General features: G+C 50.1%; 2 protein-coding genes and 1 long non-coding RNA gene across 6 annotated transcripts in view; 2 read left to right on the top strand and 1 right to left on the bottom strand.

Annotated features, from left to right (window-relative positions):
- LOC144180258 (uncharacterized) overlaps window positions 1-25,664 on the bottom strand; it is a 54,843-nt gene extending 29,179 nt beyond the window's left edge. The window contains exon 1 of the mRNA XM_077708633.1: window positions 25,607-25,664. The gene's annotated coding sequence lies outside the window, so the exon portion shown is untranslated. The remainder of the gene's footprint in view (window positions 1-25,606) is intronic.
- On the top strand, window positions 15,843-25,419 carry LOC144178135 (uncharacterized). 4 transcript variants are annotated; one of them, XR_013323955.1, is made up of 3 exons: window positions 15,843-17,326; window positions 18,049-19,104; window positions 24,993-25,132. XR_013323955.1 is itself a non-coding variant. In XM_077705699.1 (3 exons), exons 2-3 carry the CDS (start codon window positions 17,013-17,015, stop codon window positions 25,234-25,236), a joined length of 558 nt encoding a protein of 185 aa, XP_077561825.1. In that variant the 5' UTR covers window positions 16,627-16,764; the 3' UTR covers window positions 25,237-25,419. The 4 variants fall into 4 exon arrangements, 3 of the variants coding, with proteins under 3 accessions (XP_077561823.1, XP_077561824.1, XP_077561825.1); XM_077705699.1 differs by lacking the exon at window positions 18,049-19,104 and having other exon boundaries at window positions 16,627-16,764; window positions 17,013-17,326; window positions 24,993-25,419; XM_077705697.1 differs by lacking the exon at window positions 18,049-19,104 and having other exon boundaries at window positions 24,993-25,419.
- LOC144178136 (uncharacterized) lies at window positions 19,322-22,640 on the top strand. The gene is made up of 4 exons (XR_013323956.1): window positions 19,322-19,828; window positions 20,825-20,906; window positions 21,348-21,434; window positions 22,100-22,640. It is a non-coding gene; the product is annotated as an uncharacterized LOC144178136 (long non-coding RNA).
- Window positions 25,665-26,203: the final 539 nt, after the last annotated feature.

Genomic DNA, 26,203 nt, shown 5'->3' with positions numbered 1-26,203 from the left:
GAAATGACTCCTTTTTTCCCTATTTGTGCCTTGCAGACATTGTGCTAACTCAAAGGCAGAATTCTTCACACAGACCAGGGCAAGACGACTAGGAAGTATTCGTTCCTGATAATCAGCCGAAGGGCAATATTTAGCCTCGAATTACGCGAACTTCGTTTAACACCTTCAACTGCGTTTGTTGTTGAAAAGTTGCATACCCATATTTTTCCCGTCCTCGTGTGCGGCCCAAAGACACGAAGCCCTCGAAAAATGGGGAGGCTGGAGGAAAGAGGGCGGAAAGATCGAGCCTTTCAGCGCTGTAGCGACCGAGACCGACAACAAAACTTCGGAGCCTTCATGTGCTGCTTCGCAAGTGTATTTCGCGCGGCTCGGCTCGTGGAATCGTCCCAAAGCGCCCAGCAACCATTTCCACCGGGTCGGAGAGCTCCCGGGAAGCCAAGCAAGCGTCTTTCCTCGAAGCAAGGGTCGAACGCTGAGAAAACCCCGAGAATACTGCAAAACAGTAAAACAACGAAAAGGAATGCGCCCTTCTGAAGAGCCTGGCAGTCAAGGTCGGCACCCCTCTCCTGCGTCCTTCGCCGTGACCGGAACGTGGGCCCACTTTTGCAGACCCCGTAGAACCCCGGACAGACAGCCTGGAGACACGGAGCCTGCGCTGTGATTGGTTCGTGTGTCCCCAGTGAAAGGCCCCGGAGGGCCCAATGACAGGGGCCCTGGTAACACGGTGCCCGTGCTGTGATTGGTTCGTGCGGTTAGAGCCAGAGACCCCGTACAAGGACCTGAAACTCTATTTAAGACCGTGCAAGCCCTTTGTTTGGCACTCGACCCTGTATCTTGACCATGTAACCCAACTGTATATAAACCTTCCTGCTTCTCCTTGTCGCCCTGGCCCCTCAATCCTGGTCCGATGCGGTGAGCCCCCGAGACCCCGGACCCCGGCTGCGACAACTGGACGGCGAGCGGTGGGATCAGCGCAGCGCAGCAGAGTCATGCGGCACGGGTGAGTACCTGGCTTTTCTTCTTTGAGGCATCGGGTCTTTAGCCTAGGTTTTTGCTAAAACCGGTAGCGTGTTTTCAACTGCGCAGGAATTTTGTGGTTGAATTCATTACTCTGAAGAAAGCAGCGCTGATCATGGATCTGAACAAGTTGCGGAAGCCCGATCTCGTACTCATGTGCGAAGAATTGGGGATAGAATTGGGGAGAACATGCAGGAAGCCACACATCATAGAGGCCATTCGAGCTATTGGTGCCGCGGATGACGAGCTTGAGGAATGCTGGAGTATAATCGAAGAGAGGCGCAATGAAGCCAAGTTGCTCGAAGAGAGAGAGCGCGAAGAGAAGCGGCTCGAGCGAGGGCGCGAGGAAAAACGCCTAGCGGAGGAGCGAGAGGAAAGACGGCGAGCGGAGGAACGGGAGGATAGGCGCCGAGCGGAGGAGCAAGCGTTTCAGCTAAAGAAAATGGAGCTGGGAGAGTCGGCAAGGCAGGTTCGAGAGCGGAGCGAGGAGAGTACGCGCAGTGAGGCGAGCACCGAAACAGTAAAGATGAAGAATTTCATGCAACCTTACAGAGTTGGTGAGGACATAGGACTGTTCCTCGTTAACTTTGAAAGAACATGCGAAAAGATAAACTGCGCCCGCGGCACATGGCCCCAGCGCCTGCTGACACTTTTACCGTGCGAGGCGGCGGATGTAGTGGCGCGACTGACGGCAGAGCAGGCGGGGAACTACGAGGCCGTAAAGAAGGCGCTGCTTGACAGGTTTCGCCTTTCTGCCGAGGCGTTTCGGCAAAGATTTCGTGGTGCATCGGTTAGGACGGGCGAGTCATTTACAGAGTATGGGTACAAGCTGAAGGCGGATCTGACCGAGTGGCTGAAGGGAGCTGAGGCATACGGAAACCATGACAAAGTCGTTGAGGCAGTGGGGCTAGAGCAATTTTACAAAGGGTTGTCTGACGGGATGAGATTTTGGATTCAGGATAGAAATCCTGCGACGGTCGACGATGCGGCCAAACTAGCAGAAGAATACGCGTCCCGTAGGAAGCTCCAGGTCAATGATCACGAACGTTTCACAAAGCCGCCAAGCACAGCCCCACGGTATGCTCCTAAGCGGGATGGGAGTCACAACCCGGAGTCTAAAAGCATCCCCAACCAACAGAGTGCTGAGCGGGCTTGGAAAGCAGGCGATAGCAGGTGGACCCAAAAGGGGGAAGCAGAGTTTGCGCGCAACGAACAAAGGAAAAGATTCGAAGCTCAACAGCCTTTAGTTTGTTACAATTGCAGAGAGCCCGGCCACATAGCTGCGGTTTGCAGGAAACGCAGGGTGGTCTTTTCGTACGTCAGCGACTGCGAAGAGAACGAGAAACTTTTGGCCCCTTATTTGCACGCGCTGACGGTGAACGGAAAACCCTGCCGCGTTCTCAGGGATTCCGCGGCTACATTAGATGTCATTCACCCAGACCTCGTAAGAACAGAGGACTACACGGGGGAATGTGCCTGGATAAGGCAAGTCGTGGAGGAACAAAGCGTTTGCTTGCCGGTGGCGAAAGTAGCGATAGAGGGACCCTTCGGGAAGCTGGAGACCGAAGCGGCGGTGTCGAAGAACCTCCCTCTGCAGTACCCGTATTTGTTTTCTAACAAATCGGACCAACTTCTGAGGGAGAGAGGCCTCAGCTTCTGCGAGGGGACCGTGATGGCACTGACGCGAGCAAAGGCACGCGAAATGGCCGCGAGGCTCGAGTACGAGGCACCAGGGGACAAGAACATTCCAGCGCGGGAGGAAAAGCATAAACATCCCGCCGACAGCGAAGGAAGAGAGGTTCGGAGCCGAAAGGAACCCGAGAGTGACCAGACGGCAGTTAAGACCGCCGAACTGTGGGCAGGCGATCGCGGCGGAGCAAACGCAGAGGAAAGCGAACTCGAAGGAGAGGAGGGACGGGAACGCGTGTTGCCACCGAGCTCCGCCGCATTTCAACGCCTGCGTGGCGTCAGCCCGGTTACGTTGCGTGAGGAGCAGAGGGCGGACGAGAGCATAAGGCGCCTAGATTCATTCCAGGAAAAGGGGGTGGCCCGAAAGAATGTCATTTTTTTCGAGAAGGAGGGCGTGCTTTGTCGCCGCTACCAAGACAGGCGGGGAAGATCATTTGAACAGTTAGTGGTTCCAATGAAATATCGAACAGATATTCTGCACATGGCCCATGACAATTCGTGGTCGGGGCATCTGGGAGTGAAAAAGACGAAAGCAAGACTCCTCCAGGAGTTTTACTGGCCTGGCTGCTTCCGCGACGTGGAGCATTTCGTAAGGTCATGCGATGCATGCCAGCGCGTCGGGAAATCGTCTGACAAGTGGAAGGCACCGCTGAAACTGGTTCCGCTGATCACCGAACCGTTTCGGCGTGTAGTCATTGACACGGTAGGACCGCTTCCCACCACAGCTTCAGGGCACAAGTATGTGTTGACAATGCTCTGTCCGGCGACAAAATTTCCTGAGGCTGTTCCCCTTAAGGAGCTTAGTTCTACGGAGGTGGTGGACGGTCTTCTGAGTATTTTTTCGCGCGTAGGTTTCCCCGCAGAGCTGCAGAGTGATCAGGGTAGCGTTTTTACGAGCGCTCTCACTACAACTTTCTTGGAGAAGTGCGGCATAAAGGTCGTACACAGCTCGGTTTGCCATCCACAGTCAAACAGCGTAGCATTCAGTGCTGAAACGTGTGCTAAGGGCTTTATGCCATGAGCACTCTACCGACTGGGACCGTTGCCTCCCAGCGGCGACGTTTGCGTTGCGCACTGTGCCGCATGAGTCTACCGGGTTTAGCCCGGCGGAGCTGGTGTACGGCCGCGAACTGCGGTCGCCACTCCGTATGCTTCGGGAAAACTGGACGAGGGAACAACAGGAGACAACTGTTGTTGAGTATGTCCTAGAATTGCTCAAAAGAATGAGCATAGCGCGCGAGGTGGCAGAGGCTTGCATGAGTGCCGCACAGACAAAATCCAAGCTTTATTACGACCGCACAGCCCGGAAGCGTTCGTTTAAAGAAAACGACAAGGTCATGCTGCTGCGGCCTTGCAAGACAAACAAGCTTGAAGTTCAGTGGGAGGGTCCAGCCGAGGTTCTGAAGAAATTGTCAGATACCAACTACGTGGTAAGATTGGGAGCACGAAGAAAGAACGTAAAAATTTATCACGTAAATCTGATGAAGCCCTACGTGGACAGGGAAGCAGTGATTTGCCTGTCACTGAATGGGCACGAAGAGATGCCGGTCGACATCCCTATCTTTGGAGAAGTGAAAAACGAGGCCCTCACTAGCCAAGCTGCTCGGGAAATGATAAAAGAAGAGAGCTTGACACGGGACCAGGTCGCGGATTTGGAGAACCTTATAGAAGAGTTCACGGATTTGTTTACTGACAGACCGGGAAAAACGCACATCACGACTCACGACATTGAGCTCACTTCCGACGAGCCCGTGCAAGTGAAACCCTACCGGGTTTCTCCTAGGCAAGTTGACCTGATGAGAACTGAAGTAGAGAGGATGCTAAAGTTCGGGGTAATCGAAGCTGGCGACAGTGACTATGCTTCGCCGATGATAATGGTAGAGGCCCCAGGGAAAGAGCCGCGGCCCTGCATAGATTACCGACGACTCAACGCGAAGACAAGGGATCAGCTCTACCCTATCCCGAACATTGAAGAAAGGATAGAAACTGTCAGCAGGGCTCGCTACATATCTACCCTCGACCTCATTCGCGGATACTGGCAGGTGCCTCTGACGGCTCGCGCAAGCCGTTATGCGGCGTTCGTGACCCCTTTCGGGTCCTATCGCCCCCTTGTGCTCAGTTTCGGGCTAAAGAATGCCCCATTTTGCTTTTCGCGGCTTATGGACAGGGTGTTGCGGGGCATGAGTGATTTCGCCTTGCCCTACCTCGATGACATAGCAGTCTTCTCAGACTCGTGGGGAGAGCACCTAGAGCATCTCAGAAAGGTGTTTCAGCGGCTAAGGGAAGCTGGGTTGACGGTGAAAGCCCAAAAATGCGAGCTAGGAGGAGCCGAAGTGTCCTATCTTGGGCACGTTGTGGGACGCGGAAAACGCAGGCCCTCGGAAATTAAGGTCGAGGCAGTCGCGTCTTACCCCAGACTGAAAACTAAGACAGACGTCCGGGCCTTCCTCGGGCTTACCGGCTACTACCGTCGGTACATAAAGAACTACTCGGAAATGGCCAGCCCACTAACAGATGCACTACGAAAGGACAAGCCCACACAAATTGCGTGGGACGAAAAACAGCGCAAAGCGTTCCAAAGTTTGAAGGCGTCGCTTATGAGCCGCCCCGTTCTCGAAGCGCCAGACTACGATAGGCCTTTCATCGTGCAATGCGATGCCAGTGACCGCGGCATGGGGGTAGTCCTGTGCCAGCGGGACGAAGAGGGAAACGAGCATCCTATAGTGTACATGAGCAGAAAGCTTACCGTTCGGGAAGAAGCCTACAGCGCTTCAGAAAAGGAGTGCGCGTGCCTAGTATGGGCCGCACACAAGTTAGCTTGCTACCTAGCTGGTTCGCATTTCTCTTTTGAGACTGATCACTGTCCTTTGACATGGCTCCAAAACATGTCTTCCAAAAACGGCCGTCTCCTGAGATGGAGCCTCGCACTTCAGCAGTATAACTTCGATGTTCGGTACAAAAGGGGCAAAACGCACGGCAATGCTGATGGCTTGAGCAGGCCTTCAATGTGATGCGAGGCAGGTATGTAACCTTTCCTGACGCCAACCACGTCAGAGAGAGAGAAAGAATGAAAACTTGTACTCACAAAATTTCGGGCTTCCGTTGTGTTCTGGGAAGGGTTTTAGTGTTGTTTTCTTCATCATTATAAAAATAAGCATTTCATAGTGGACAGTTGGCTCCGTTACTTGACCCGATGGCTCTGGAGTGAGCCAGGTGCTTATCGTGCAGTGTGCCTTTGTGTGTGTTTGTGTTATCCTGTAAAGTGACGAAGGAGTGTACGCCCGAGCTGCCCAAACCAGCGGAAGGCCGAAGAAGATCGTCTGCAGTGGTTGACGCCATTCGACTACAGCCGACGCTTCGAGTGACCAGGTCCGGCTGCTCACCCTCAGGTCGAGTTTCCTGGTGGGGGAGGAAGCTGTAGCGACCGAGACCGACAACAAAACTTCGGAGCCTTCATGTGCTGCTTCGCAAGTGTATTTCGCGCGGCTCGGCTCGTGGAATCGTCCCAAAGCGCCCAGCAACCATTTCCACCGGGTCGGAGAGCTCCCGGGAAGCCAAGCAAGCGTCTTTCCTCGAAGCAAGGGTCGAACGCTGAGAAAACCCCGAGAATACTGCAAAACAGTAAAACAACGAAAAGGAATGCGCCCTTCTGAAGAGCCTGGCAGTCAAGGTCGGCACCCCTCTCCTGCGTCCTTCGCCGTGACCGGAACGTGGGCCCACTTTTGCAGACCCCGTAGAACCCCGGACAGACAGCCTGGAGACACGGAGCCTGCGCTGTGATTGGTTCGTGTGTCCCCAGTGAAAGGCCCCGGAGGGCCCAATGACAGGGGCCCTGGTAACACGGTGCCCGTGCTGTGATTGGTTCGTGCGGTTAGAGCCAGAGACCCCGTACAAGGACCTGAAACTCTATTTAAGACCGTGCAAGCCCTTTGTTTGGCACTCGACCCTGTATCTTGACCATGTAACCCAACTGTATATAAACCTTCCTGCTTCTCCTTGTCGCCCTGGCCCCTCAATCCTGGTCCGATGCGGTGAGCCCCCGAGACCCCGGACCCCGGCTGCGACAGCGCCCACTTGGTTGGCGCCTATGCCATCGAGCTAATATGAAACGAATCATCCGATCACAGTGTCTCCCTGTTACTGCTGTGACCGGGTCTGGGACATTTCGGTGAAGCACGTTTCGGCACACGGGCTTTCCGATGCACGGACTTCTCGGTTCACAGGAATTTCGATGCGAAAAAATTTTGAAGAATAGATATGGTTACTCGTAGTGTGCTCCTGACCTCCTTGGTCTTTTCTCGCCACTGCCGAGAGAACCCCGTGCGCAGTGCGCACCCAGCTCCAGTCGTTGCACCGGATCGTTTACCTGGCACATTGCAGTTGTAGACATGCTTGTTCAGTCGTGGCCTGTTCGACGGAGTTATATATCTTTCTCACTGGTCTGTCCAACCGAGACCCGTTTAATTGCTGGATATTCAAAACGAAGCGCCAGAGGCGGCGTTTGGGCAATGTGAGCGACATACAAGGAAAACAAGAATTGCGGAAGGTGTGCAGGAGCAGCTCGTGAGTATTTTCTTGCTCGTGCACACTTGCGACGAAGCAACGCGATTTCTTTCGCGGTGACGAATTGGCCGAGACCAAACGACAAAACTGTCGCCGGGCGGCAAAAGCTTCCGAAATCGCGTCGCTTCGTCGCAAGTGTGAACGGGCCTGATATGTTTGGTGAAATATACTAGGCAGTATTGATGGAAGAATCGATGTTACGGGTTCGTTGCATGGAAACGATTTTTGCGCGCCTTGTGCAAAGTGAATTCGGAAAACTAACCTCGCGCACACTCGAATGATTTTCACTTCAGTCTGGCAAGTGAGGTAGCGGCATGGGCACGCAAAACAAAATAAGGTGCGTCTCACGTTAGTTCGCTGTGCTAAATTTTGAAAAAAAAAAGCATTACGTTTGCCCCTAATTGCCTGGCGATGCGATACTGATGTTGGAAACGCCGGGGTTCTTTAACGTAAAAAAAAGGGGGAAAAAAAGGGGGGGGGGAGAGGTGCAAGCTACTTCGGAATATAGTCGACACTAATGCAAATGAACAGGTCAGAATGCACCCCTTGGTAGCTGTCACCCGTTTCCTTAAATTAGGGTGCACTGTCAGAAGATATGGGGAGTCGACTCAAGAGAGCCAACAAACCCCACCGAATCTACAGGGCACAGGTGACAAAGGGGGTGGCCGTCTGATGTGCGGCTTTCGCCGACTAGAGCGGCAAGAATGAGCAAGAGCCTTGAACGAACAAACAACACAAAGACTTATATTTAGACAGGCAAGTTACATACACAAGCACGAGGTAACAGATCGATACTGACAGACAACGCAGTTGGAATTCAAATACAAGAAACAGTTCAATTAGACAAATTGATACAAACAGGAGCGTTAACAAATGAATATTACGAATCGGAGCAGTTAACTAAAAGAAAATGAACAGTTCGATGCATATGAGAGACAGAGTCCCAGCATATTCACCGACCGGGCCGGACGATGCACCGCTGTCGGAGGCGAGTCGGCTACCTGGGAAGCGTGGCTTCGCTGTAGGCCAGGCCGTCCGAGACGATCACGGTCATTCAAGGCCCGGGAGCACGTTGGAGTCCTCCAGGGCGCGGGTCGCCGATGGTGTGATGTACAAACTGGCAGGTGCAGTTGTCAATCACGACGTCCAACGTAGCTGGTTTGTTTAGGCGCGGCTCCTCCTTTTATAACCGTGCCAGCGCGGAGGAGGAGAGCACACACACAACGCGCCCGCCGCCGTCAGCGAAATAACTTCCCTCTTCTCCATTCTAGAATGATCGACGCTCTTTAGCACTGGCAAGGCCACGCGCACCTCCTCGAAAGTACTAGAAGCTTCGACGAAACCGGAGCGGCGGAGGTTTTATTTTTGTTGTTTTCTGGCCGGCCAGCCGGCGTAAGATCGTGTTACCGCCTCTTCGTTCGAGAAACTTCCAGCGTTGTCTCGGGCGAATAGAACCGAGTGTAAGAAGAATTAGGCGCTGTACAATAAAATGAAAAATATATACGGTACTTTTAGTCGTCGTACGCTCGAGTTTGTGACACAGCCCCCCAGTTTCAGAATATTATGCAATAATATTCCCAAAACTCACAAAGTCGTGCGTACGCGTCGTTCACACTTAGTGAACAAAAGAGGCTGTGCCTACTAACACAGAATCGAGTACAGCCCAATCTTCTTCATAAGAATAATGACACGTACAGAATTCGCGTACAGAACAGCGGTTAGGCGCAGATTTCTCAACAAATACACATCCTAGGGACAACTCATAAGTTGACGAACAATAAAGTTCTAGCGTTCGAATTAAGCCAGTGCCCATAATAAATGTCTGGCCAGTAGCCATCACAAGTGCGAAACTCATGAAAATACAGCGTGCGCTCCAGTGCGAAAGTCTCGTAGTCTCAAATACAATGAGTGTACGTCAGTACTCAGAAATACATACAGTGCACTGATACAATGAAACGCATCAGAACCATAACTAATATGTTGTTCACAAACAATAACATGCAACCGCAACGTTCATGAATGTCACCACTAATAACGTCAATAATACACGGCATGTGTACTGTATAACAGCGAAAGTAAAATTTACGCAGAATGCAACTAGTACGTGAATATGCACTATACAGCCAGAGTGACAAAATAAGTACAAGCTTCGCGTACAGTACGACAGAGAAACAATGAATACAACGTTCAAGTATACAGTCCTCGACGTGAAAATACAACTCTGTCTTACACTATTCCACGCATATCCCACGTGCATACCTAAATTTGCATTCTTCATGCTTAGCCCGTGTCTATCGGGCGCTTCCGCAACTGCGCCTGCGGAATTCTTCTCTTCGGAGAAGATCCTTGCCAAATGTCGCGCGAAGCGACAAACTCTTTCGTGACCGCCGTGATAGCGGTCTCGTGAAAACGTTTCACTGCCTGGGCCTTCACCTGGTGAACGACCGAGTGGCTAATAACGGCTTGGCGCTTCTTCCCACCTGTCCGTCGGGACAAATGGCAGTAGAGATGTTTTCTCTTACTCTTGAGGCCAAACCTGCACTCTTTGTTTCGGCAGCTCAGCTGCTTGCCGAGTTTCTGAAGGCCGGTTTTCAAACGTTTGTTCTCTCCACGACCTTCGGCACTTCTTTTCCTTCTGTGCGGCTCCATCGCAGGGGCCGCAGACCTTGGGCGCCGGAAATGTGCCGGCTTCGCTTTTGCGGGTGCTCGCGTTACGACGGGCACGGCTTCGCCTCTCTCCGAGGCATCGAATTGGGGTTCTTCTTTCGAAACAGCGGGTGGTTTCTCTCCCACCGCTGAAGTCGCAGGATCCTCGCCGACGCTTAAGGGGTATTCACACGAGAGAGAAATCCGCCGTTTCGCTCCTAGGAGTGCGCACCACGTGACCCCTACGTCACGGTTTCTCTCCGGCGCACCGCCTCCGATGGGAGATCGGAGCTTCTGCTCGCGAGCTACAAACCCTCCGACGCTCCGCGGCGGAGGCGGCGGGATTTCGTCTGCTCGTCGGGCAGCTGGCCGCGACTGAAGTTCTAGAGCGGTTGCAGGCACTTTATTTTTATCGCTTCCTAATTAATACATTGGACGCGAAAATGCGTGGCGCACTGAGGGAGCCGCGTATACCACCAGCACGGGCGCTTGGCGAGCGGCGGCCGCGGCTGCGAAGTGGCGCAGGCCGGCGCGGGTAGCTCGAGCGACAGCTTGTTATTGCTCCCCAAGGCGCAAACAAAGCTGCGTATACGAGAAATGGGGTAATGATGTGATGGAAAGTTGCTTTAAAAATCGTCACCTGAGCCGCTTGCCAGAGCGGCGATCGAATATTCGCCGCAGTGTTAAGCCTAACATCAGTATGCGGGCCTGTAGGTGGGCCGGTCGGCTGCTACTACGTCGCGCGCCGTTCTCTCCGCGCGGCAGCACCTGCATCGCGTCGACGACCAATTTTTGGTCGGTTGACAAGATCAGTACGTATGCGCTTAACAGAAATTGCCGCCGTCGTGGAATCGGCGGTGCTACGGCAGCTATGCTTTCGAGATAGGCGGCTGCAAACAGTGATGTCCGTCCGAAAGTCGCATCCTCCGTGTGAGCGAAGGAGCTAGCCGAACGGAGGTCCGCCTGCGGTGACGTCACGACCTCCCTCGGATTTCTCCGCTGAAACGCTCCGTCGTGTGAATACCCCTTTATGTACGGCGAGTTCCCTCCGCGGAGTGCGGCTCCGCTTCGCACGGGGGTTTCAAACTTGACCTTAGAGTCAGTCTCTTTGCTCCTCGAGCTGTCAGTTACGCACGCGGCGCTAGTCTGCCCAGAGAGTTCATAGTCTCGAACTGGGTCTTCCTGCACAATGAGCGTGCTTGTACCCGTGTTTTTCGGAAAGACAACGGTTTCCTCGGGCACTCTCCCCGCAATCTCGGGTACCCTTTCGTCTACAGGGTTCGGCCCCGACATCGTGATGGCATCCACAACCGGGATGTTATCTCCATCCTCAAGCTCGTCATCACCTGTAGGATCATCGTCCTTCCAGGTCTGAAGTGGTGCGCTTTCGCACAATTCTGGAGGGGTTTCCTCCTTGCTGATTGCGGATACTTCCGCCTCTTCGCTTCTAGAGATATCCTGGCGTTCCTTTATCGTTTCAGGGTTAGCGCTTAGGTCACTATACCCTTCTCTCGCATTTTCCTCATCTGATGAGGATTCCGCTTTCAACCGTTGTATCTCGAGTCGCCTTTTTAAAATCTCGAGTTCAGCTTTGCGTACTTTCTCCTCTCGCTCCGCTTTCGCTCGCTCCCTTTCTGCCTCTGCCTGGCGGGCTTTCTCTTCTCGCTCTGCTTTCTCTCGCTCCAACTGAAGTTGCCTCAGAAATTCTTTCTCTCTTTCTTTTTCAGCCCTCTCAGCCTCTTCTCGTGCTGCCTGTCTTGCTCTCTCAGCCTCTTCTCGTGCTTTTTCTGCCTCTTCTCGCGCTGCCTGTCTTGCTCTCTCAGCTTTCTCGTTTTCTTCTTTTTCTTTCTGCGCCACCCACTTCCGCAGTTCGGCCCCTGACAGGCCCAGCTGACAGCCCAACGCAACGATTTTCTCTAAATCCATGATTGCAAATTTATCGCAATCTAGCCACAATACTCTAGCCTCTAGCTAGGTATATCTACACAGAGCAAGTGAACAAGGGCAACCGCTTATAAAGGCAGTAGCAACCTATGCCAAAAAAAGTTCCAGGCTCTTTCTCCTCCCTACCGCTCACATCAGACGTCCTGTCGCGGACGCCAGAAATTGTCACCCGTTTCCTTAAATTAGGGTGCACTGTCAGAAGATATGGGGAGTCGACTCAAGAGAGCCAACAAACCCCACCGAATCTACAGGGCACAGGTGACAAAGGGGGTGGCCGTCTGATGTGCGGCTTTCGCCGACTAGAGCGGCAAGAATGAGCAAGAGCCTTGAACGAACAAACAACACAAAGACTTATATTTAGACAGGCAAGTTACATACACAAGCACGAGGTAACAGATCGATACTGACAGACAACGCAGTTGGAATTCAAATACAAGAAACAGTTCAATTAGACAAATTGATACAAACAGGAGCGTTAACAAATGAATATTACGAATCGGAGCAGTTAACTAAAAGAAAATGAACAGTTCGATGCATATGAGAGACAGAGTCCCAGCATATTCACCGACCGGGCCGGACGATGCACCGCTGTCGGAGGCGAGTCGGCTACCTGGGAAGCGTGGCTTCGCTGTAGGCCAGGCCGTCCGAGACGATCACGGTCATTCAAGGCCCGGGAGCACGTTGGAGTCCTCCAGGGCGCGGGTCGCCGATGGTGTGATGTACAAACTGGCAGGTGCAGTTGTCAATCACGACGTCCAACGTAGCTGGTTTGTTTAGGCGCGGCTCCTCCTTTTATAACCGTGCCAGCGCGGAGGAGGAGAGCACACACACAACGCGCCCGCCGCCGTCAGCGAAATAACTTCCCTCTTCTCCATTCTAGAATGATCGACGCTCTTTAGCACTGGCAAGGCCACGCGCACCTCCTCGAAAGTACTAGAAGCTTCGACGAAACCGGAGCGGCGGAGGTTTTATTTTTGTTGTTTTTTGGCCGGCCAGCCGGCGTAAGATCGTGTTACCGCCTCTTCGTTCGAGAAACTTCCAGCGTTGTCTCGGGCGAATAGAACCGAGTGTAAGAAGAATTAGGCGCTGTACAATAAAATGAAAAATATATACGGTACTTTTAGTCGTCGTACGCTCGAGTTTGTGACAGTAGCCTATTTTTCTGCTGGTTAACGTAGACGGTATGACGGTGTACCTATCGCAAAAAGTTCGTCAAACTTCTGGGCTACTGTTAAAAGCTGCAAACCTGAGCCGTTTGTCGTAGCTCTCTTCGCTGGCGATAAGCAACCAGACAACCTACGTGAATATACAGCCAACTTTGTTAGAAAGGGGCACTTTGAGGGCTGAAGGTGTCACAGAGGGTGGCAAAAAGGGCGCTGTTCGAGCACATGCGTTCGTTTCCGACTTACATTTTTGAAATGCATTAAGCAGCATAGCGCGTTCTTGAGTTGTAAGAAATGCACCCCAAAAGGCTGGTAAATAGCAGCTGGTAAAGAGTCGAATTCACTTTCATTGCAGGCTATGGTTTTCAACATACTCTATAACCGGGAAAGCCGCGGAGTTCATCGACGATGAGTGCCAATGCCGAAACCATAGAAATCGGTATAAATATTGCTCAATTGTGTAAATTGCTAGCGGGTTAGCCAATCAAAATGGAAAAGCGAATTAAATCGACAACGCACAGCACAACATGAGCTGGAATGACCAGGGCAGGTGTCACTTTCAACTAAGCCGATAAAGATCCGAAGGGGGTAATTGGGGGTAGGAGGTGTGGGAGGAACTAGGTCATGCTAGCGATCACCCACTCCCTCTAAAGGGAGCAGTTCCGCCCAAAAGAGGTCACTCTGGATACAGAATTTTGTCTACTGCACGTACTTTATCAGAAGTTTGGAACCAACACGCTTTCATTGCGGCCGCATTGAGCATGCACAGCCGTCGTTCGCCGAAGTGAAACCGACATGCTTCGGGCAAAAAGGCTAGTTCTAGTAGTACTGTCCATCGGTGGTGCGGTTTCGAACAGCTTGAATCAAAGGCTTTTACTTCCGTGGTTCCAGGCGCACTTCCCAACTTCTGAAAAATCCTGTAAATGCTCAGCAGTGATGAATAACAGGCTGCGTTTCATATGACGAAGTAACAACGCCGAGCGTGAAAAAACAAAAACCGTGGTTAAAGTGAACGCTAACAAATTTAGTGGCTGCAATGATGCGCATGGCTTTGACTGAAAAACTGAACCTTCCTGCATTCGTGCAAAAAAAAAATGCCCCGGTTGTTGTAAAATTCTCAAATTCTTCCTCATTTCTTCCCCTAGCCTGCTCCAAGCATGTATTAAAACATGCGAAACAACTTTTTTTCAGTGCTGAGAAAGACTAGGATCGAAGTTGTTTGTTTATGAGTTCCCACTTTGGTTCCCTTTATTATGTAAGTAAACTTGGACCATTATACACATTCGTGTTTAATTGGTGTGTTCTTTTGTGTGACCCATCTGTAATACCTTTTAGCACTTTGTGTTCTTTTTTAGGTGAAATATCTGCCGGACTAGAGGAGCAAACATCGCTTCTACAACCAAGCAAATTTTCAGATTTGTTGTTTCGATTGAGGTAGCTGTCATCTATATACAGTTGGACAGGAAGAAAAGAAGAAAAAGGTCCGAGAGGCCGTTCCCTAGTAGTATTTGGTGAGTGTATAAAATTTCTGAGAGCGTATTTTGATTTGTTTTAGTAGTTCAATTTATGAACTGCTATGCAGCCAATAACTAGTCGCGCCCTATGTTTCCAGCTACTGCGGGTTTGACCCAGGCCACAGTCGATAGCGGTCCACATTTTTGGTGACTGGCTCCGCTTTGCAAATATTGGGCTTACACCTAGGAACCCACAAGGTAAGCAATAAACTGATATTCTCAAAATTTAATAGTGCATTTATATTTAAATGATTTTCATCCTAATCTCTGCCTGATAAAAATATATGGACCATGCAGAAGACATAAAACTGCGCAAGCAAGCAACAGTGAACTCGGGGGATTCAAGTTGGGAGTCAGGTGACGCAAAATTTTGTGCGCTTTCTTTCTTCTGGTCATATGATTAGCACGAGTTGCTGCGTAGCTGCTTGTTCGTTTACTCTCCATTTAGTGTGTGCGTGTGTGCGCTCTCGTTAACTAAACAAATCCTTAGGCGGCAACTACTTTTTTCGTGCAAAAACAGCCTACTGCTGCAGCGTACTGCCACGGCCGCTGGATGAGAGTGCCCAGCGGCCGCCAGCGGCCGTGGTACTGCAGTAGAAATTGTTTCCTTTTGCCACACAGACGCAGCCAGCCCCTGGATGGAGCATCTTCCTAAGTGTGCTATCCATAGCCTCTCCTGCACAGCAGCAGCAATGGAATGTAAATTAAAAAAAAATATATGTAACCATGCAAAATGAAATAAAATTTTATTTGAAATTTCACTTTTCGTTGTTATTTTGAAAATGCTTTAAAATATATCGTATCCGGTATACGGGGATAACAGAAACAATGCTCAACGATATACATTCCACACGTTTGGCAAAACGTCACTGTAACGTTCCTGGTCCACATTCTGAAAAGGTTTTGAAATGTTAAAAGATCGTTTCAAGCGTGTTTTCTGCAGCGTTAAATAAATTTAAATCCAACATAATTCATATGTTGTTGAAATGCTTCCTCACAGTTCCAATAACGTTTGACGAAACGTTACTGCAACGTTTTTAGTTGTTCTTAAAATGTTTTCTAGCTTGTTTCTGCAACGTTAGGTAAACGTAATTCCAAAAGTATTTATTTGTTGTAGAAATGCTTTCTTACTGTTCGCAAGACGTTTGGCGAAAATTGATGTAACGTTTTTCATTATTTTTAAACGTTTTTTGAACGTTATTAGATTGTTCACTGCAACGTTAGGGAAATGTAACGCTAACATTAATATTATGTTGTAAAAATGTTTTCTAGACGTTTAAATAATGTTTTCCAAAACATTATGTGGTGTCCGGCCGAGTGCCGCAGTTTATCGTCAGGACGATAAGGCGCATGCGCGCCAAAAGAATAAAAGGCGCGCACCGCAACCTGCCAAGGCGCTTATCTCGACCCGCCACGCTCTGTCGAGCATGTGGAAATAAACGTCGCTCACTCATGGAAACTTGTCTGCTCCTTCGCACGAACCACGTTAACACAACAACTGGCGACGAGGATGGGATTTGAAGGCGTCGTTCTTCAGTTTGGAAGGCAAGTGTTTCCGAAATTCGCTCGGTGAAGAAGACTGTGTTTTTGCAGTGTGCGAAGCCAGTGGACTGTCATGACTGGAGCCGAGGCCGCCGGAACGCACTTCGTTGGGCGTCTGGGCCAGTTGGAACCTTTCGACGAGTCCGGCACCGATTGGGCTTCGTACGAAGAGCGGCTTACGTCGTTCCTGATTGTCAACCGGGTACCCGACAGCGACAAGGTACACGCTTTCTTGAGCATTATCGGTCCAAAGACCTACGGTTTGTTGAAGTCATTGACAGCTCCGGAACTGCCTTCTACGAAGAGTTTCGAAGCCCTCAAGAAAGTTTTGAGCGACCACCTGTCCCCGAAGCCGTCCGTCATTGGAGAGCGGGCGAAGTTTCACCGGAGGTGTCAACGAGAAGGCGAGTCCATAAGTAATTTTGTGGCCGAGCTGCGTAAACTGTCGCAAACGTGCGAGTTTGGAAGCGCCCTTGACGAGTCGCTTCGGGACCGCTTCGTGTGTGGCTTGCTACGAGAAGACATTCAGCGAGTGCTTTTCACTGAGGATAGCAAGCTTACGTTCCAGAAGGCGGTGGAGCGCGCTCTTGCCATGGAAGCAGCCAAGAAGAGTGCTGCGGAGGCACGGGGCCGCGACGCCACAGTCGGCGACGTGCACAAGGTGCAAGCAGAATCGCTGAAAGCAGGTAAGACCTGTTTTCGCTGTGGTTCGCCGAAACACAGGAGTGAAGCGTGCCCTCATTTGGACGCAACCTGTTTCAACTGTGATAGAAAAGGGCATATCCAGAGAGCCTGCCGAAGTGGTGGTAAGACTGCTTCTAAGAAAAAGCGGGTAAAAAGGAACGTGAAGACACTGGAGGTTGTGTCGAGGAAATCTGCGACTCTCAGTCTAAATGGCGTGTCGGCGGCTCAACACGACCCTGCCATTGTGCAGATGACCATCAACGGCGTCTTGGTGAACATGGAGCTCGACACGGGAGCGGCTGTTTCCGTCATGTCAACGACGCAGTTCCGTCAGCTCTTTCCTTCGGCGGTACTGGAGCCCACCAGAGTAAAACTTCGGACATACACAGGAGCACTGGTACAACCTCAGGGCCTCTCTTTGGTCAACGTGCAGCACGGCGACTATTCTGCAAGTCTCCCGCTCTACGTTGTGGACCACAAGGGACCCCCTTTACTGGGCCGGGAGTGGCTGCACGCCGTCCAGCTGGAGTGGACGAAAATCTGGAACCTGAACAACGTCACAAGGTCAGGCACTTTTCCTCACATCGGCGTAAAAAAAAAGGCTTGACGCATTGCTGGCGAAGTACCAATCCCTTTTCAAAGACGAGCTAGGCACGATAACGGAAGAGCGAGCCGAACTTTTTCTTAAACCTGACATGAAGCCGAGATTCCTTAAGGCAAGGAATGTTCCGTACGCGTTGCAAAAAGCTTTCGACGCTGAACTGGCTAAAATGGAAAAACTGGGGATTATATCGCCCGTTACGACGTCAGAATACGCTACTCCAGCAGTACCAGTAATCAAGCAAGATGGTAGCATACGGATTTGCGGTGACTACAAGACGACAGTTAACCCGTGCCTTGATGTCGACCGCTATCCTTTACCGAGGGTGGACGACCTGTTCGCAGCCTTGTCGGTAGGTAAGCAATTCTCGAAGATTGATCTAAACCGGGCCTATCAGCAAGTGCTCATGTCAGAGTCGTCAAAACAATACCTCACGTTGAACACGCAGAAAGGATTGTTTGCTGTGAATCGATTGGCGTTTAGAATTTCTTCCGCACCTGGGATTTTCCAAAGAATAATTGACACCATGCTGAAAGGCCTACCCGGGGTTTGCTGCTACCTAGACGACATTTTGGGGACGGGTAAAAATGACGAAGAGCATTTCACCAATCTGGAAGCTGTGTTAAAACGACTTCTTGAAAGAGGCGTCCGCGTCAAGAAAGAGAAGTGTTCGTTTTTCCAACAGGAGCTTCGCTACCTCGGACACAGAATCAGCGCAGAAGGCATCTCGGCAACGACGGAGAAGGTTGACGCACTCCTCAAGGCTCCAGCCCCTAAAGACAAGCAGCAGCTGCGGTCGTTTCTGGGAGTCGTCACTTTCTACGGCAAGTTCCTTCCTAACCTAGCAACGGTGGCACAACCATTTTTGAGCTGCTTCGTAAAAACGCCCCGTGGTGCTGGGACGCGCGTTGCCAGGAAGCGTTTGCCAAGAGCTTGCTTGCGTCTCCACCGACTTTGGCGCACTACGACCCGTGTAAGCCGTTACAGCTATCATGTGACGCATCGCAGTACGGTCTAGGCGCAGTCATGTTTTCGATGATGGCAGCACAAAGCCAATCGCCTTCGCATCGCGTACCCTGTCCGATGCCGAAAAGAAATATAGCCAACTTGAGAAAGAGGCTCTTGCAATAATATTCGGTGTCAAAAAAGTTTCATTTCTATGTTTACGGTCGTGCTTTCACTTTAATCACCGACCATAAACCACTTCAAACAATTTTGGGCCCGAAAACCGGCATTCCGACGATAGCAGCAGCGCGTTTGCAGGGCTGGGCAGTCACGCTATCAGCTTATCGGTATTCGCTCATCTTCAGAAGGTCAAGCGAGAACGCCGAAGCCGATTTCTGTTCGCGCCTCCCGCTTTCAGTAGCGAAAGATGAAACGCAAGAAAGCGAAGAGGCTTTTTATTCATTGCGGTTGCAATCAATGCCAGTTTCAAGCCACGACATTGCCCGAACAGCTCGGGATCCCATGCTTTGTAAAGTGAAAGAGTTCGTAAGTGTGGGGTGGCCGTCGTCTGTGACTGAAAGATTTGAAGCCTTTTTTTGACAGACGCAACGACCTCACAGTTCACCAAGGCTGCATCATGTTCGGGATGCGAGTTATCGTTCCGGAAAAGTTGCGTAACTTGCTGCTGGACGAACTCCACGAAGGGCACCCAGGCATCGTGCGCAGCAAACTGGCCCGCAGCTACGTGTGGTGGCCGTCCATCGAGGTGGACCTCGAGCAGCGCGTCAAGGCCTGCGTAAGTTGTCAAGAGCAGCGTTGCGAGCCGTGCAAAGCGCCCCTGCATCCTTGGTCCTGGCCAACAGCACCGTGGCAGCGCGTGCATATCGATTTTGCTGGCCCCTTTTTGCACGCAATGTTTCTTGTAGTCGTGGACGCGCACTCCAGGTGGCCCGAAGTTTGTATTCAGCGCTCGACTACTGCGGAGGCTACACTCTAATCCTGGTAACCCATAATGTAACTTCTAAAGGGATGTAACCTATAAAATAAAGGTTACAATGGATCCATTTTGATGTTTTCTTCATCCCAGTCCATTCTAAGGGTTACAAGCGGGAAGTTAAAAGCGGTTTATAGGTTACATTAATGATTTATAGGTTACATCAACAAAATCTGTCATGTAACCTTTACGTTGTAACCTATAAAACGCCCTGTAACCTATAAGAGATGCTCGTCGCGCCTTCTCTCCAGGCGGCCGTTGATTTCTCTGTTGCATGACGGGATATAGAGAAATGGCGGCGCCCGCAGGTCCGGTGGCCGCGTTTTCGCGCCACTCGAGCCTTTTTACCGCTGTGATACCCCTACGATGAAGCGAGGATGGCTGTTACAAGACTTATTTGTCGGCGTGAGTCGCGGAGGCTGCGGCGAGCCCATTTGTGACTGGCAGCGCTACACGGCCCGTTCTTACGACCAGCGTCAAGTTCGCATGTTGGACCGATGCCCCGGCGCCAGTGAAAGCGAACTCGGTGAGTATACTCCCGTAACGGTTTCCGTGTTTTCATTGGGTGTATCTTTTCGCTGGGGGCTTTTCAATTTGAAATTGCAGCATTCGAGAGGGATTTTCGTTACCCGACTGGTTGCTTCGCTGGACGTTTTCTGTTGCCCGCGACGGCAATTGAATGAAATCACGGGCTTGCGTTCGCTGCGTCAGATTAGAGCGGACGATCGTGAAAGCCCGTACATTATAACAGATAACGGCGCTCGTGGCCTGCTTTCTGCTCTCCGCGCCTTCGTCATGTGTTGAGCGTTTTGTTTACGCTGTTGGCTGCATCGGACGCACTTTTTTCCCAATAAAGTCTTATATTATCGCGCTACTCTCTGGGTATTATCATTTTGTTTCAGCCGTCGGGAAATATTCATTTTTCTCGCTGCATATATTCGGAATGGTGTCTAGTTTATTGGTCTTGTAGTAATACATCCGGATAAACACAAGGTGTGTGCTGCAGAAAAGTAGTCCACTAAATGCTGCCCGAAATTTCTAAACTCACTTCTGTCCAGCGCAAGCCTCTTTTTTTGTGAAAGTTTGCCTTACCGCACAATAAAAAGTTTTTATATCTACAACATTCTTCATTTTTGTCATTCTTTTCCTTGAGTGGGTAAATTTGGTGTTAGTCATTTTGAGGTAGCGGGGCATTGTCACCATGTTAAGTGGGTTTATTATTCCCATTCGCACAAATCAGTCGTTTATTTATTCGCGTGGTATTGCAGGGCAAATGGTTGTCTCGCGTTATACTAGTGTAGTGCAGTAAAGCAATTTACAGAATGGTGGTATGTATGAGCCAGCATGCAGGCTGCTTGATTGTTGTTGTTTTTTGATGATACAGAAATTGTGACGAATTACAGAGACAAGTGCAGGTGTAAAAATGGGTGCTGCACCCTCATCGGTTCCTGGCTGTTGGAAAAGTGTGGTTGCATCTGGCTACCTATGCTATGACTTATGAGCACTATTGTTTTTCTTGCAGGCAGTGTTCCTTGAGCTGACAATCAGGACTCCCCTGCGTATGACACAAGTTGAAATTAAGTCTGATTTCCGTGGAAACAACGGTATGAAAATGCAATAACTAAAACTCATTCATTCAAATATTTTTTGTAAAGATGGCACCCAGGCCTGCGCAGACAAAAGTATGATTCACTTGTAAAAATGCGAGGCCTTACTTCAAGTGTTATGATGTTATATTTCGTATCTTATTTCGCCTCATGTTTAATGACTCTTTCTATCAGTTCGTTACTACATGAACTTTATGAATTCACATAACGATTTCCCCAGCATGGAGCTTTGTAGTTTTTCAGTTTTTGCAGAGCCAACAAGAACTCTTTTTCGAAAAGAGCTCTTTAAGAAAGCTCCAGTTGTTAGTGAGGGCTTGTGCTGTGTTCTTTTCTTCGTCTTGTCAAGTTTGGGGTCTTCTTTCATTATGAATGTATACCAACTGCCCAGCTCTAAAGCCTATTAAATTTTAACCCAAGTAACCCTTTGATTCATTACAGGTACAGACCTCCCGGGAATGCCACTTGAAGATCGGTGCAAGTTCTAGATGTATCCTATCCCACAACACATTTCAACGAAGAAAAATTGTAAGTTCTCGATTCCTTTTTACGAATAGCCGAGGAAGAAACCACCGGTAGAAGAACACCTTACTGAAGTGAAAAACGTTTCGGCTTCCACGTGGGATCCTCGTTCAAAATGAAACTGCCAGTACAAGGGGGGGGGGGGGGGGGGCGGAGGCAGATGTTTAAGTACAGCGAAAAATGTGACGCAGACGGCGTCAGCATCGTGAAAGCACGTTTCCTGGGTTTAGGGCGACGTTCGCTCTGTTGCGTGTAGTAGTGATTCCACATGAAGGTGCGGAAATGTTTTTGCTTTCTCTTTTGCAAACGTATGTCAGTTTATCTCGTAGCCCAAATTTTCTGCCTGTTCTGGGTGAGCATGCAGAAAGATTTCGCGAGATAAACAGGAACACGGAACGATTAAAATTCGGGAAGGTTGGCCGGTATGACTATAGTGGCTTCGCGTTGTTGTGAACAATGAGGCCAAATTACTCTGTGTAACGATTACTGAAATGATGTGAAATTATTTGAAAGGCCCTAAATCACTCCTTCTCTGGTGTGGCCTTTCATTTCATTCTCTGGTCTCCGTCTTCATTTTCGTGCAATATAGTTTTCGTACTTCACATGCCTGTGATTTGGTTGAGGGGCTTATGGTACACTGGATTTTGTTCTTTTTCTGAAATTTTCTGTAGATGGCTCTTCAAGGTGGGGAAATCCAAGTGACGGCCCCTCACATATGTACCTCCATCTGCGGCAGCAGGGAACAAGTCATTCAGATGACCTCGGGGAAATCTTCAGCGTGCCCTGATTTTGTGCCTGCTTGTGTACTACGTAAATTGCGAAGCTTATCTCTGAATGTTTCCAAGCGCCTTTTTTCATGCAGGAAATTATAGATCCCATTTAAAGTTTGCCCAAAAGACAGATTGCAATTGGCCTAGAAAGTTGTTAGTGCTGCATAAAAAACCATAACTTGGCGTGGGAATCACAACTCAGGTGGAACTGTAAAGAGGTACCTAAGAGGGAAGTGTAAAGATGGATTCGTAAAGACAAGTGAATTCCAGTGTGATATTAGACTCTCAGTGAAACAGAGAATGCAGGGAACATAGCCATAAACACTGCTTTGTATAAACAGTGAATTTGTAATAAATGTTATTTCTACTTTCCCACATTCTGTTTTTTCTGTGGGGAACCATGACAATAACGCTGTACTGGGAAAGTGCACCTCTGAGAACCATTTTATATATGTAGCTCAAACTCGAATTCGTCTGAAATTGTTCAATTGCAGTACCAAACAATTTGAAATACTTTGCATACATCAAATATTCAGGTAAAGAATCTGTATATTTGGCCATGTTTGTGAAGCTGTTCACGTAACATTTATTAAATAGGTTAAATAAGGATATATGAATAAACCGAGTTCTACCTGGAAGTCTAAAGCAATATAGGAAACACCAGTTCGCCCAGGTATCCGCACTCGTCTAATATTCATTAAGGAACGATAATTACATTACGGTGGTTCGCAGCTTTGCTTTTTAATAAATAGCCCACAGGTGTTTCATAATAATAAATGTGAATGTTCAAAACTACTGATGCCAAACTTTTTAAAATGTGCACCTGTTAAATGCGCAAATATGTGTGCATGTACTGCAATTCTCTTTTGATAATCATGGCCTAAGTTGTCAGACAAGAATTTTGGGCTTAAGGCTATGTTATAACTTTGGCGTCCTTTTGAAGTATGCTATCAAGTGCATGTTTCCACTAAAGCTTGGTTTCAGTAAAGCCTAATGTTGTTTAACTAAAGCTAAAATTCATACCCGCAATTTATTAAAAGACCTATCATGCATGTTTGATTCTGGTTTCTTAAACGCCACAAAGCTGATGCGAACATTAAATTTAGTTATGCCTGTTTATAAGACTTAAGCGTTGCCAATACTCACAAAGATTTTTGGGTGACAACCTTGGTAACGATTATCGAACAGGTAATGCAATGCATATATATTAAGACAACATTTTCCAGCTTTTTAGTACCGCAATTTTAGGAATTATAAAAGTAACCTCTCTTTTAGCCGCAGCAGTGTGGCCGGCAGTTTGTTCAAGGGACGGACAAAAGACACCCGACGCAAAAGTTTAGACGGCGCAATGGACATCATGGTCGCACATATCGTCTTCCACTAACGCGATATTTGTTTACCACGCGGGAAAGGCGCCTTTGGGGCGTCGCCGCAGCGGCGCCGGCGAAAGCGCGCCTGGCGCGCAACGTGACACCTTCCAGGTGTGTGACCTTGGACGGCGGTAGATGTAACTTATATAAAGGTATACATGCTGAAAGCGGCAAAGTAACCGATAACTGAGTAACCCTTACGTGTATACGTATATAAGGGTTACGAAGATATAGGTTACATTTGTACCTTATAAATTATAGGTTACAAAAATTCGAAAATGTATACCTCTATTAAGGGTTACCCAGCTTAGAGTGTACAATTGACACTTTGAGAGAGCTGTTTGCTCGTTTCGGTTTCCCAGAAACTATTGTCACAGATAACGGCCCGCAGTTCGCTTCCGAAGAGTTCAAGCTTTTAAGTGCGAATGCACTTTATAAGCGGCCCCAAACCTTCCACCGCCGGCGGCGGCGGCGTCCGCAGTCCTCCTCTCCCTAGCAACGGCGTGGAGCGGAGAGGAGCGTCGGTAGCAACGGCGCGGCGACGTCACTTCACCACGTGACCGCGCTCGCTCCGCCTCCTCGCCGTGGCTGCGCGGGTGCGCGCCGCTCCCCGCACCGCTCCTCGCGCCGTGACGTCATGGTATGACGTCACAGCGCGCCTCCTCTCCCCAGCAGCTGCCGCGCGCCTCTCTCTCCACCGTGACGTCACACTCTCTCATCTCCCCCTCGCTCGGCTGCAGCTGCCGTGCGCCGCTGTCCCTCTCCCCTTGCGCTCGCCTCCTCTCTCAGCCACCTGGCTCGGCGCGCTCGGCGCGGCGTACCCCCCTATATATGCAGCGATAAACTGCCAGACCTCCGTGGGTCGGCTCGCGCGCGCTCACGGGCGAATGCCAACGGATTTTAACTTTACTCCCCCTCATAGCATCACCCCGTGCATTCGCACTTAACCATGTTCACCCTCGGGGAAATGCTTGGGAGTTTTTTTTTGTGAAAGAGATGGGCTCTCGTCACGTGTTTACAGCACCGTATCACCCCAGCTCTAATGGGCTTGCAGAGCGTTTTATTCAGACGCTTAAGAACGCACTTCGTAAACCTAGCGGAACGGACACGTTGCATCTGAGACTTCAAAAGTTCTTGCTTGCCTATCGCAACTCGCCTCATGCGACAACAAATGAGTCACCAGCTAATTGGTTACTAGGACGACGGCTGCGAAATCGACTCGATGTTGTCAAGCCAGCGGTGGGAGGAAGGGTTGCGTATAACCAGTTCAAGCAAACCGTGACGCGCCCGCGTCGTGATCGCGACATGGCAGTCGGTGACCTAGTGATGGTTCGCAACTATCGAGGCAAGCCAAACTGGGTTCCTGGTGTTGTTGTGGGACAGCCCGGCCCTGTGTCTTTTACCGTTCGTGTTACCACATCCAGAGGCAGCTTCACCTGTCGTCGTCACAAGGACCAGCTGCTCGCGCGGACCACGGATCCAGACCGCGGAGACGCTGACCAGGAGGGAGACGAGTTCCTGGCGTCTCAACCAAGCGCCGACCCGGTGACCCCCTCCATCCTTGCCACCAGTGGGCCAGCCGCTTCGCAAGAGATCCAGACGGCGGGTGCAAGACGCTACCCCACTAGAGACCGTCGACCACCGGACAGATACCAAGCTGGAGTCTAGCTTGTTAATTTACCCAATATAAAAGGGGAGGGATGTGGTGTCCGGCCGAGCGCCGCAGTTTATCGTCAGGACGATAAGGCGCATGCGCGCCAAAAGAATAAAAGGCGCGCACCGCAACATGCCAAGGCGCTTATCTCGACCCGCCACGCTCTGTCCAGCATGTGGAAATAAACGTCGCTCACTCATGGAAACTTGTCTGCTCCTTCGCACGAACCACGTTAACACAACACATTATTGTAACGTTTTTGACAACATTAGTTAAACATTTAAAAAAAAATGACATTAAAAACATTGCTCTAACGTTAACACCAAACAAAAAAAAATTACGTTCTTCTAATGTTTTGGTGCTACTTGGGATAGAAGCACTTACCGAGTACGCCCTTGAAAATGAACTCTACAAATTGGGGTAGCAGCTTGGCCGACTTCCCCGTTCGGTGTACAATGTGAACTGTCTGCAGCGTGCACTGTTTTCAGTGTGAACCGCATTGTCTACAGTGTGAACTGTACATCTAAGTGTGAACCGTGCGTTTGCTGCCACTGACTGACTTTAATGTGTTCATTTTAAGTGCGAATGCACTTCTTAATTAGCGACCCTGAATCACGCGTCCACCGCCGTCCGTCCGTCCGTCCGCAGCCTAGCAACGGAGCTAGCTAGCGTGCCTAGCAACGGCACCGGATTTCCGACGCGTGAGGGCGCTCGCGTAGCGCCTCCTCTCCCCCCTTGCCTACTCTCCAGCTCGCAACACCCTCTCTCGGCGCGCCAGCCAGGCCACTACACTATATAAAAAAAACAGCAGCATCCGGCGCCCGGTTTCGATCCGAGGACGTTGCGGCCGCAGCGCGACGCTCTACCGACTAAGCCACAGAAACCACGCTGATTTCAGAGTTAGGAACGCTCCTTATATCTTTAACGCATTCAAACTACGTCGTCAGCGGCGTTGCGTTGGCGACTCAGCGGCGTTATAGC

This window comes from Haemaphysalis longicornis, unplaced genomic scaffold (genome assembly GCF_048455015.1).
Source record: "Haemaphysalis longicornis isolate Haplotype H1 unplaced genomic scaffold, Haemaphysalis longicornis Haplotype H1 scaffold_4, whole genome shotgun sequence".
NCBI classification, from domain to species: Eukaryota; Metazoa; Arthropoda; class Arachnida; order Ixodida; family Ixodidae; genus Haemaphysalis; species Haemaphysalis longicornis.
Note: the sequence above shows the minus strand (reverse complement) of the source record. Positions and strands in the feature narration are given on the sequence as shown.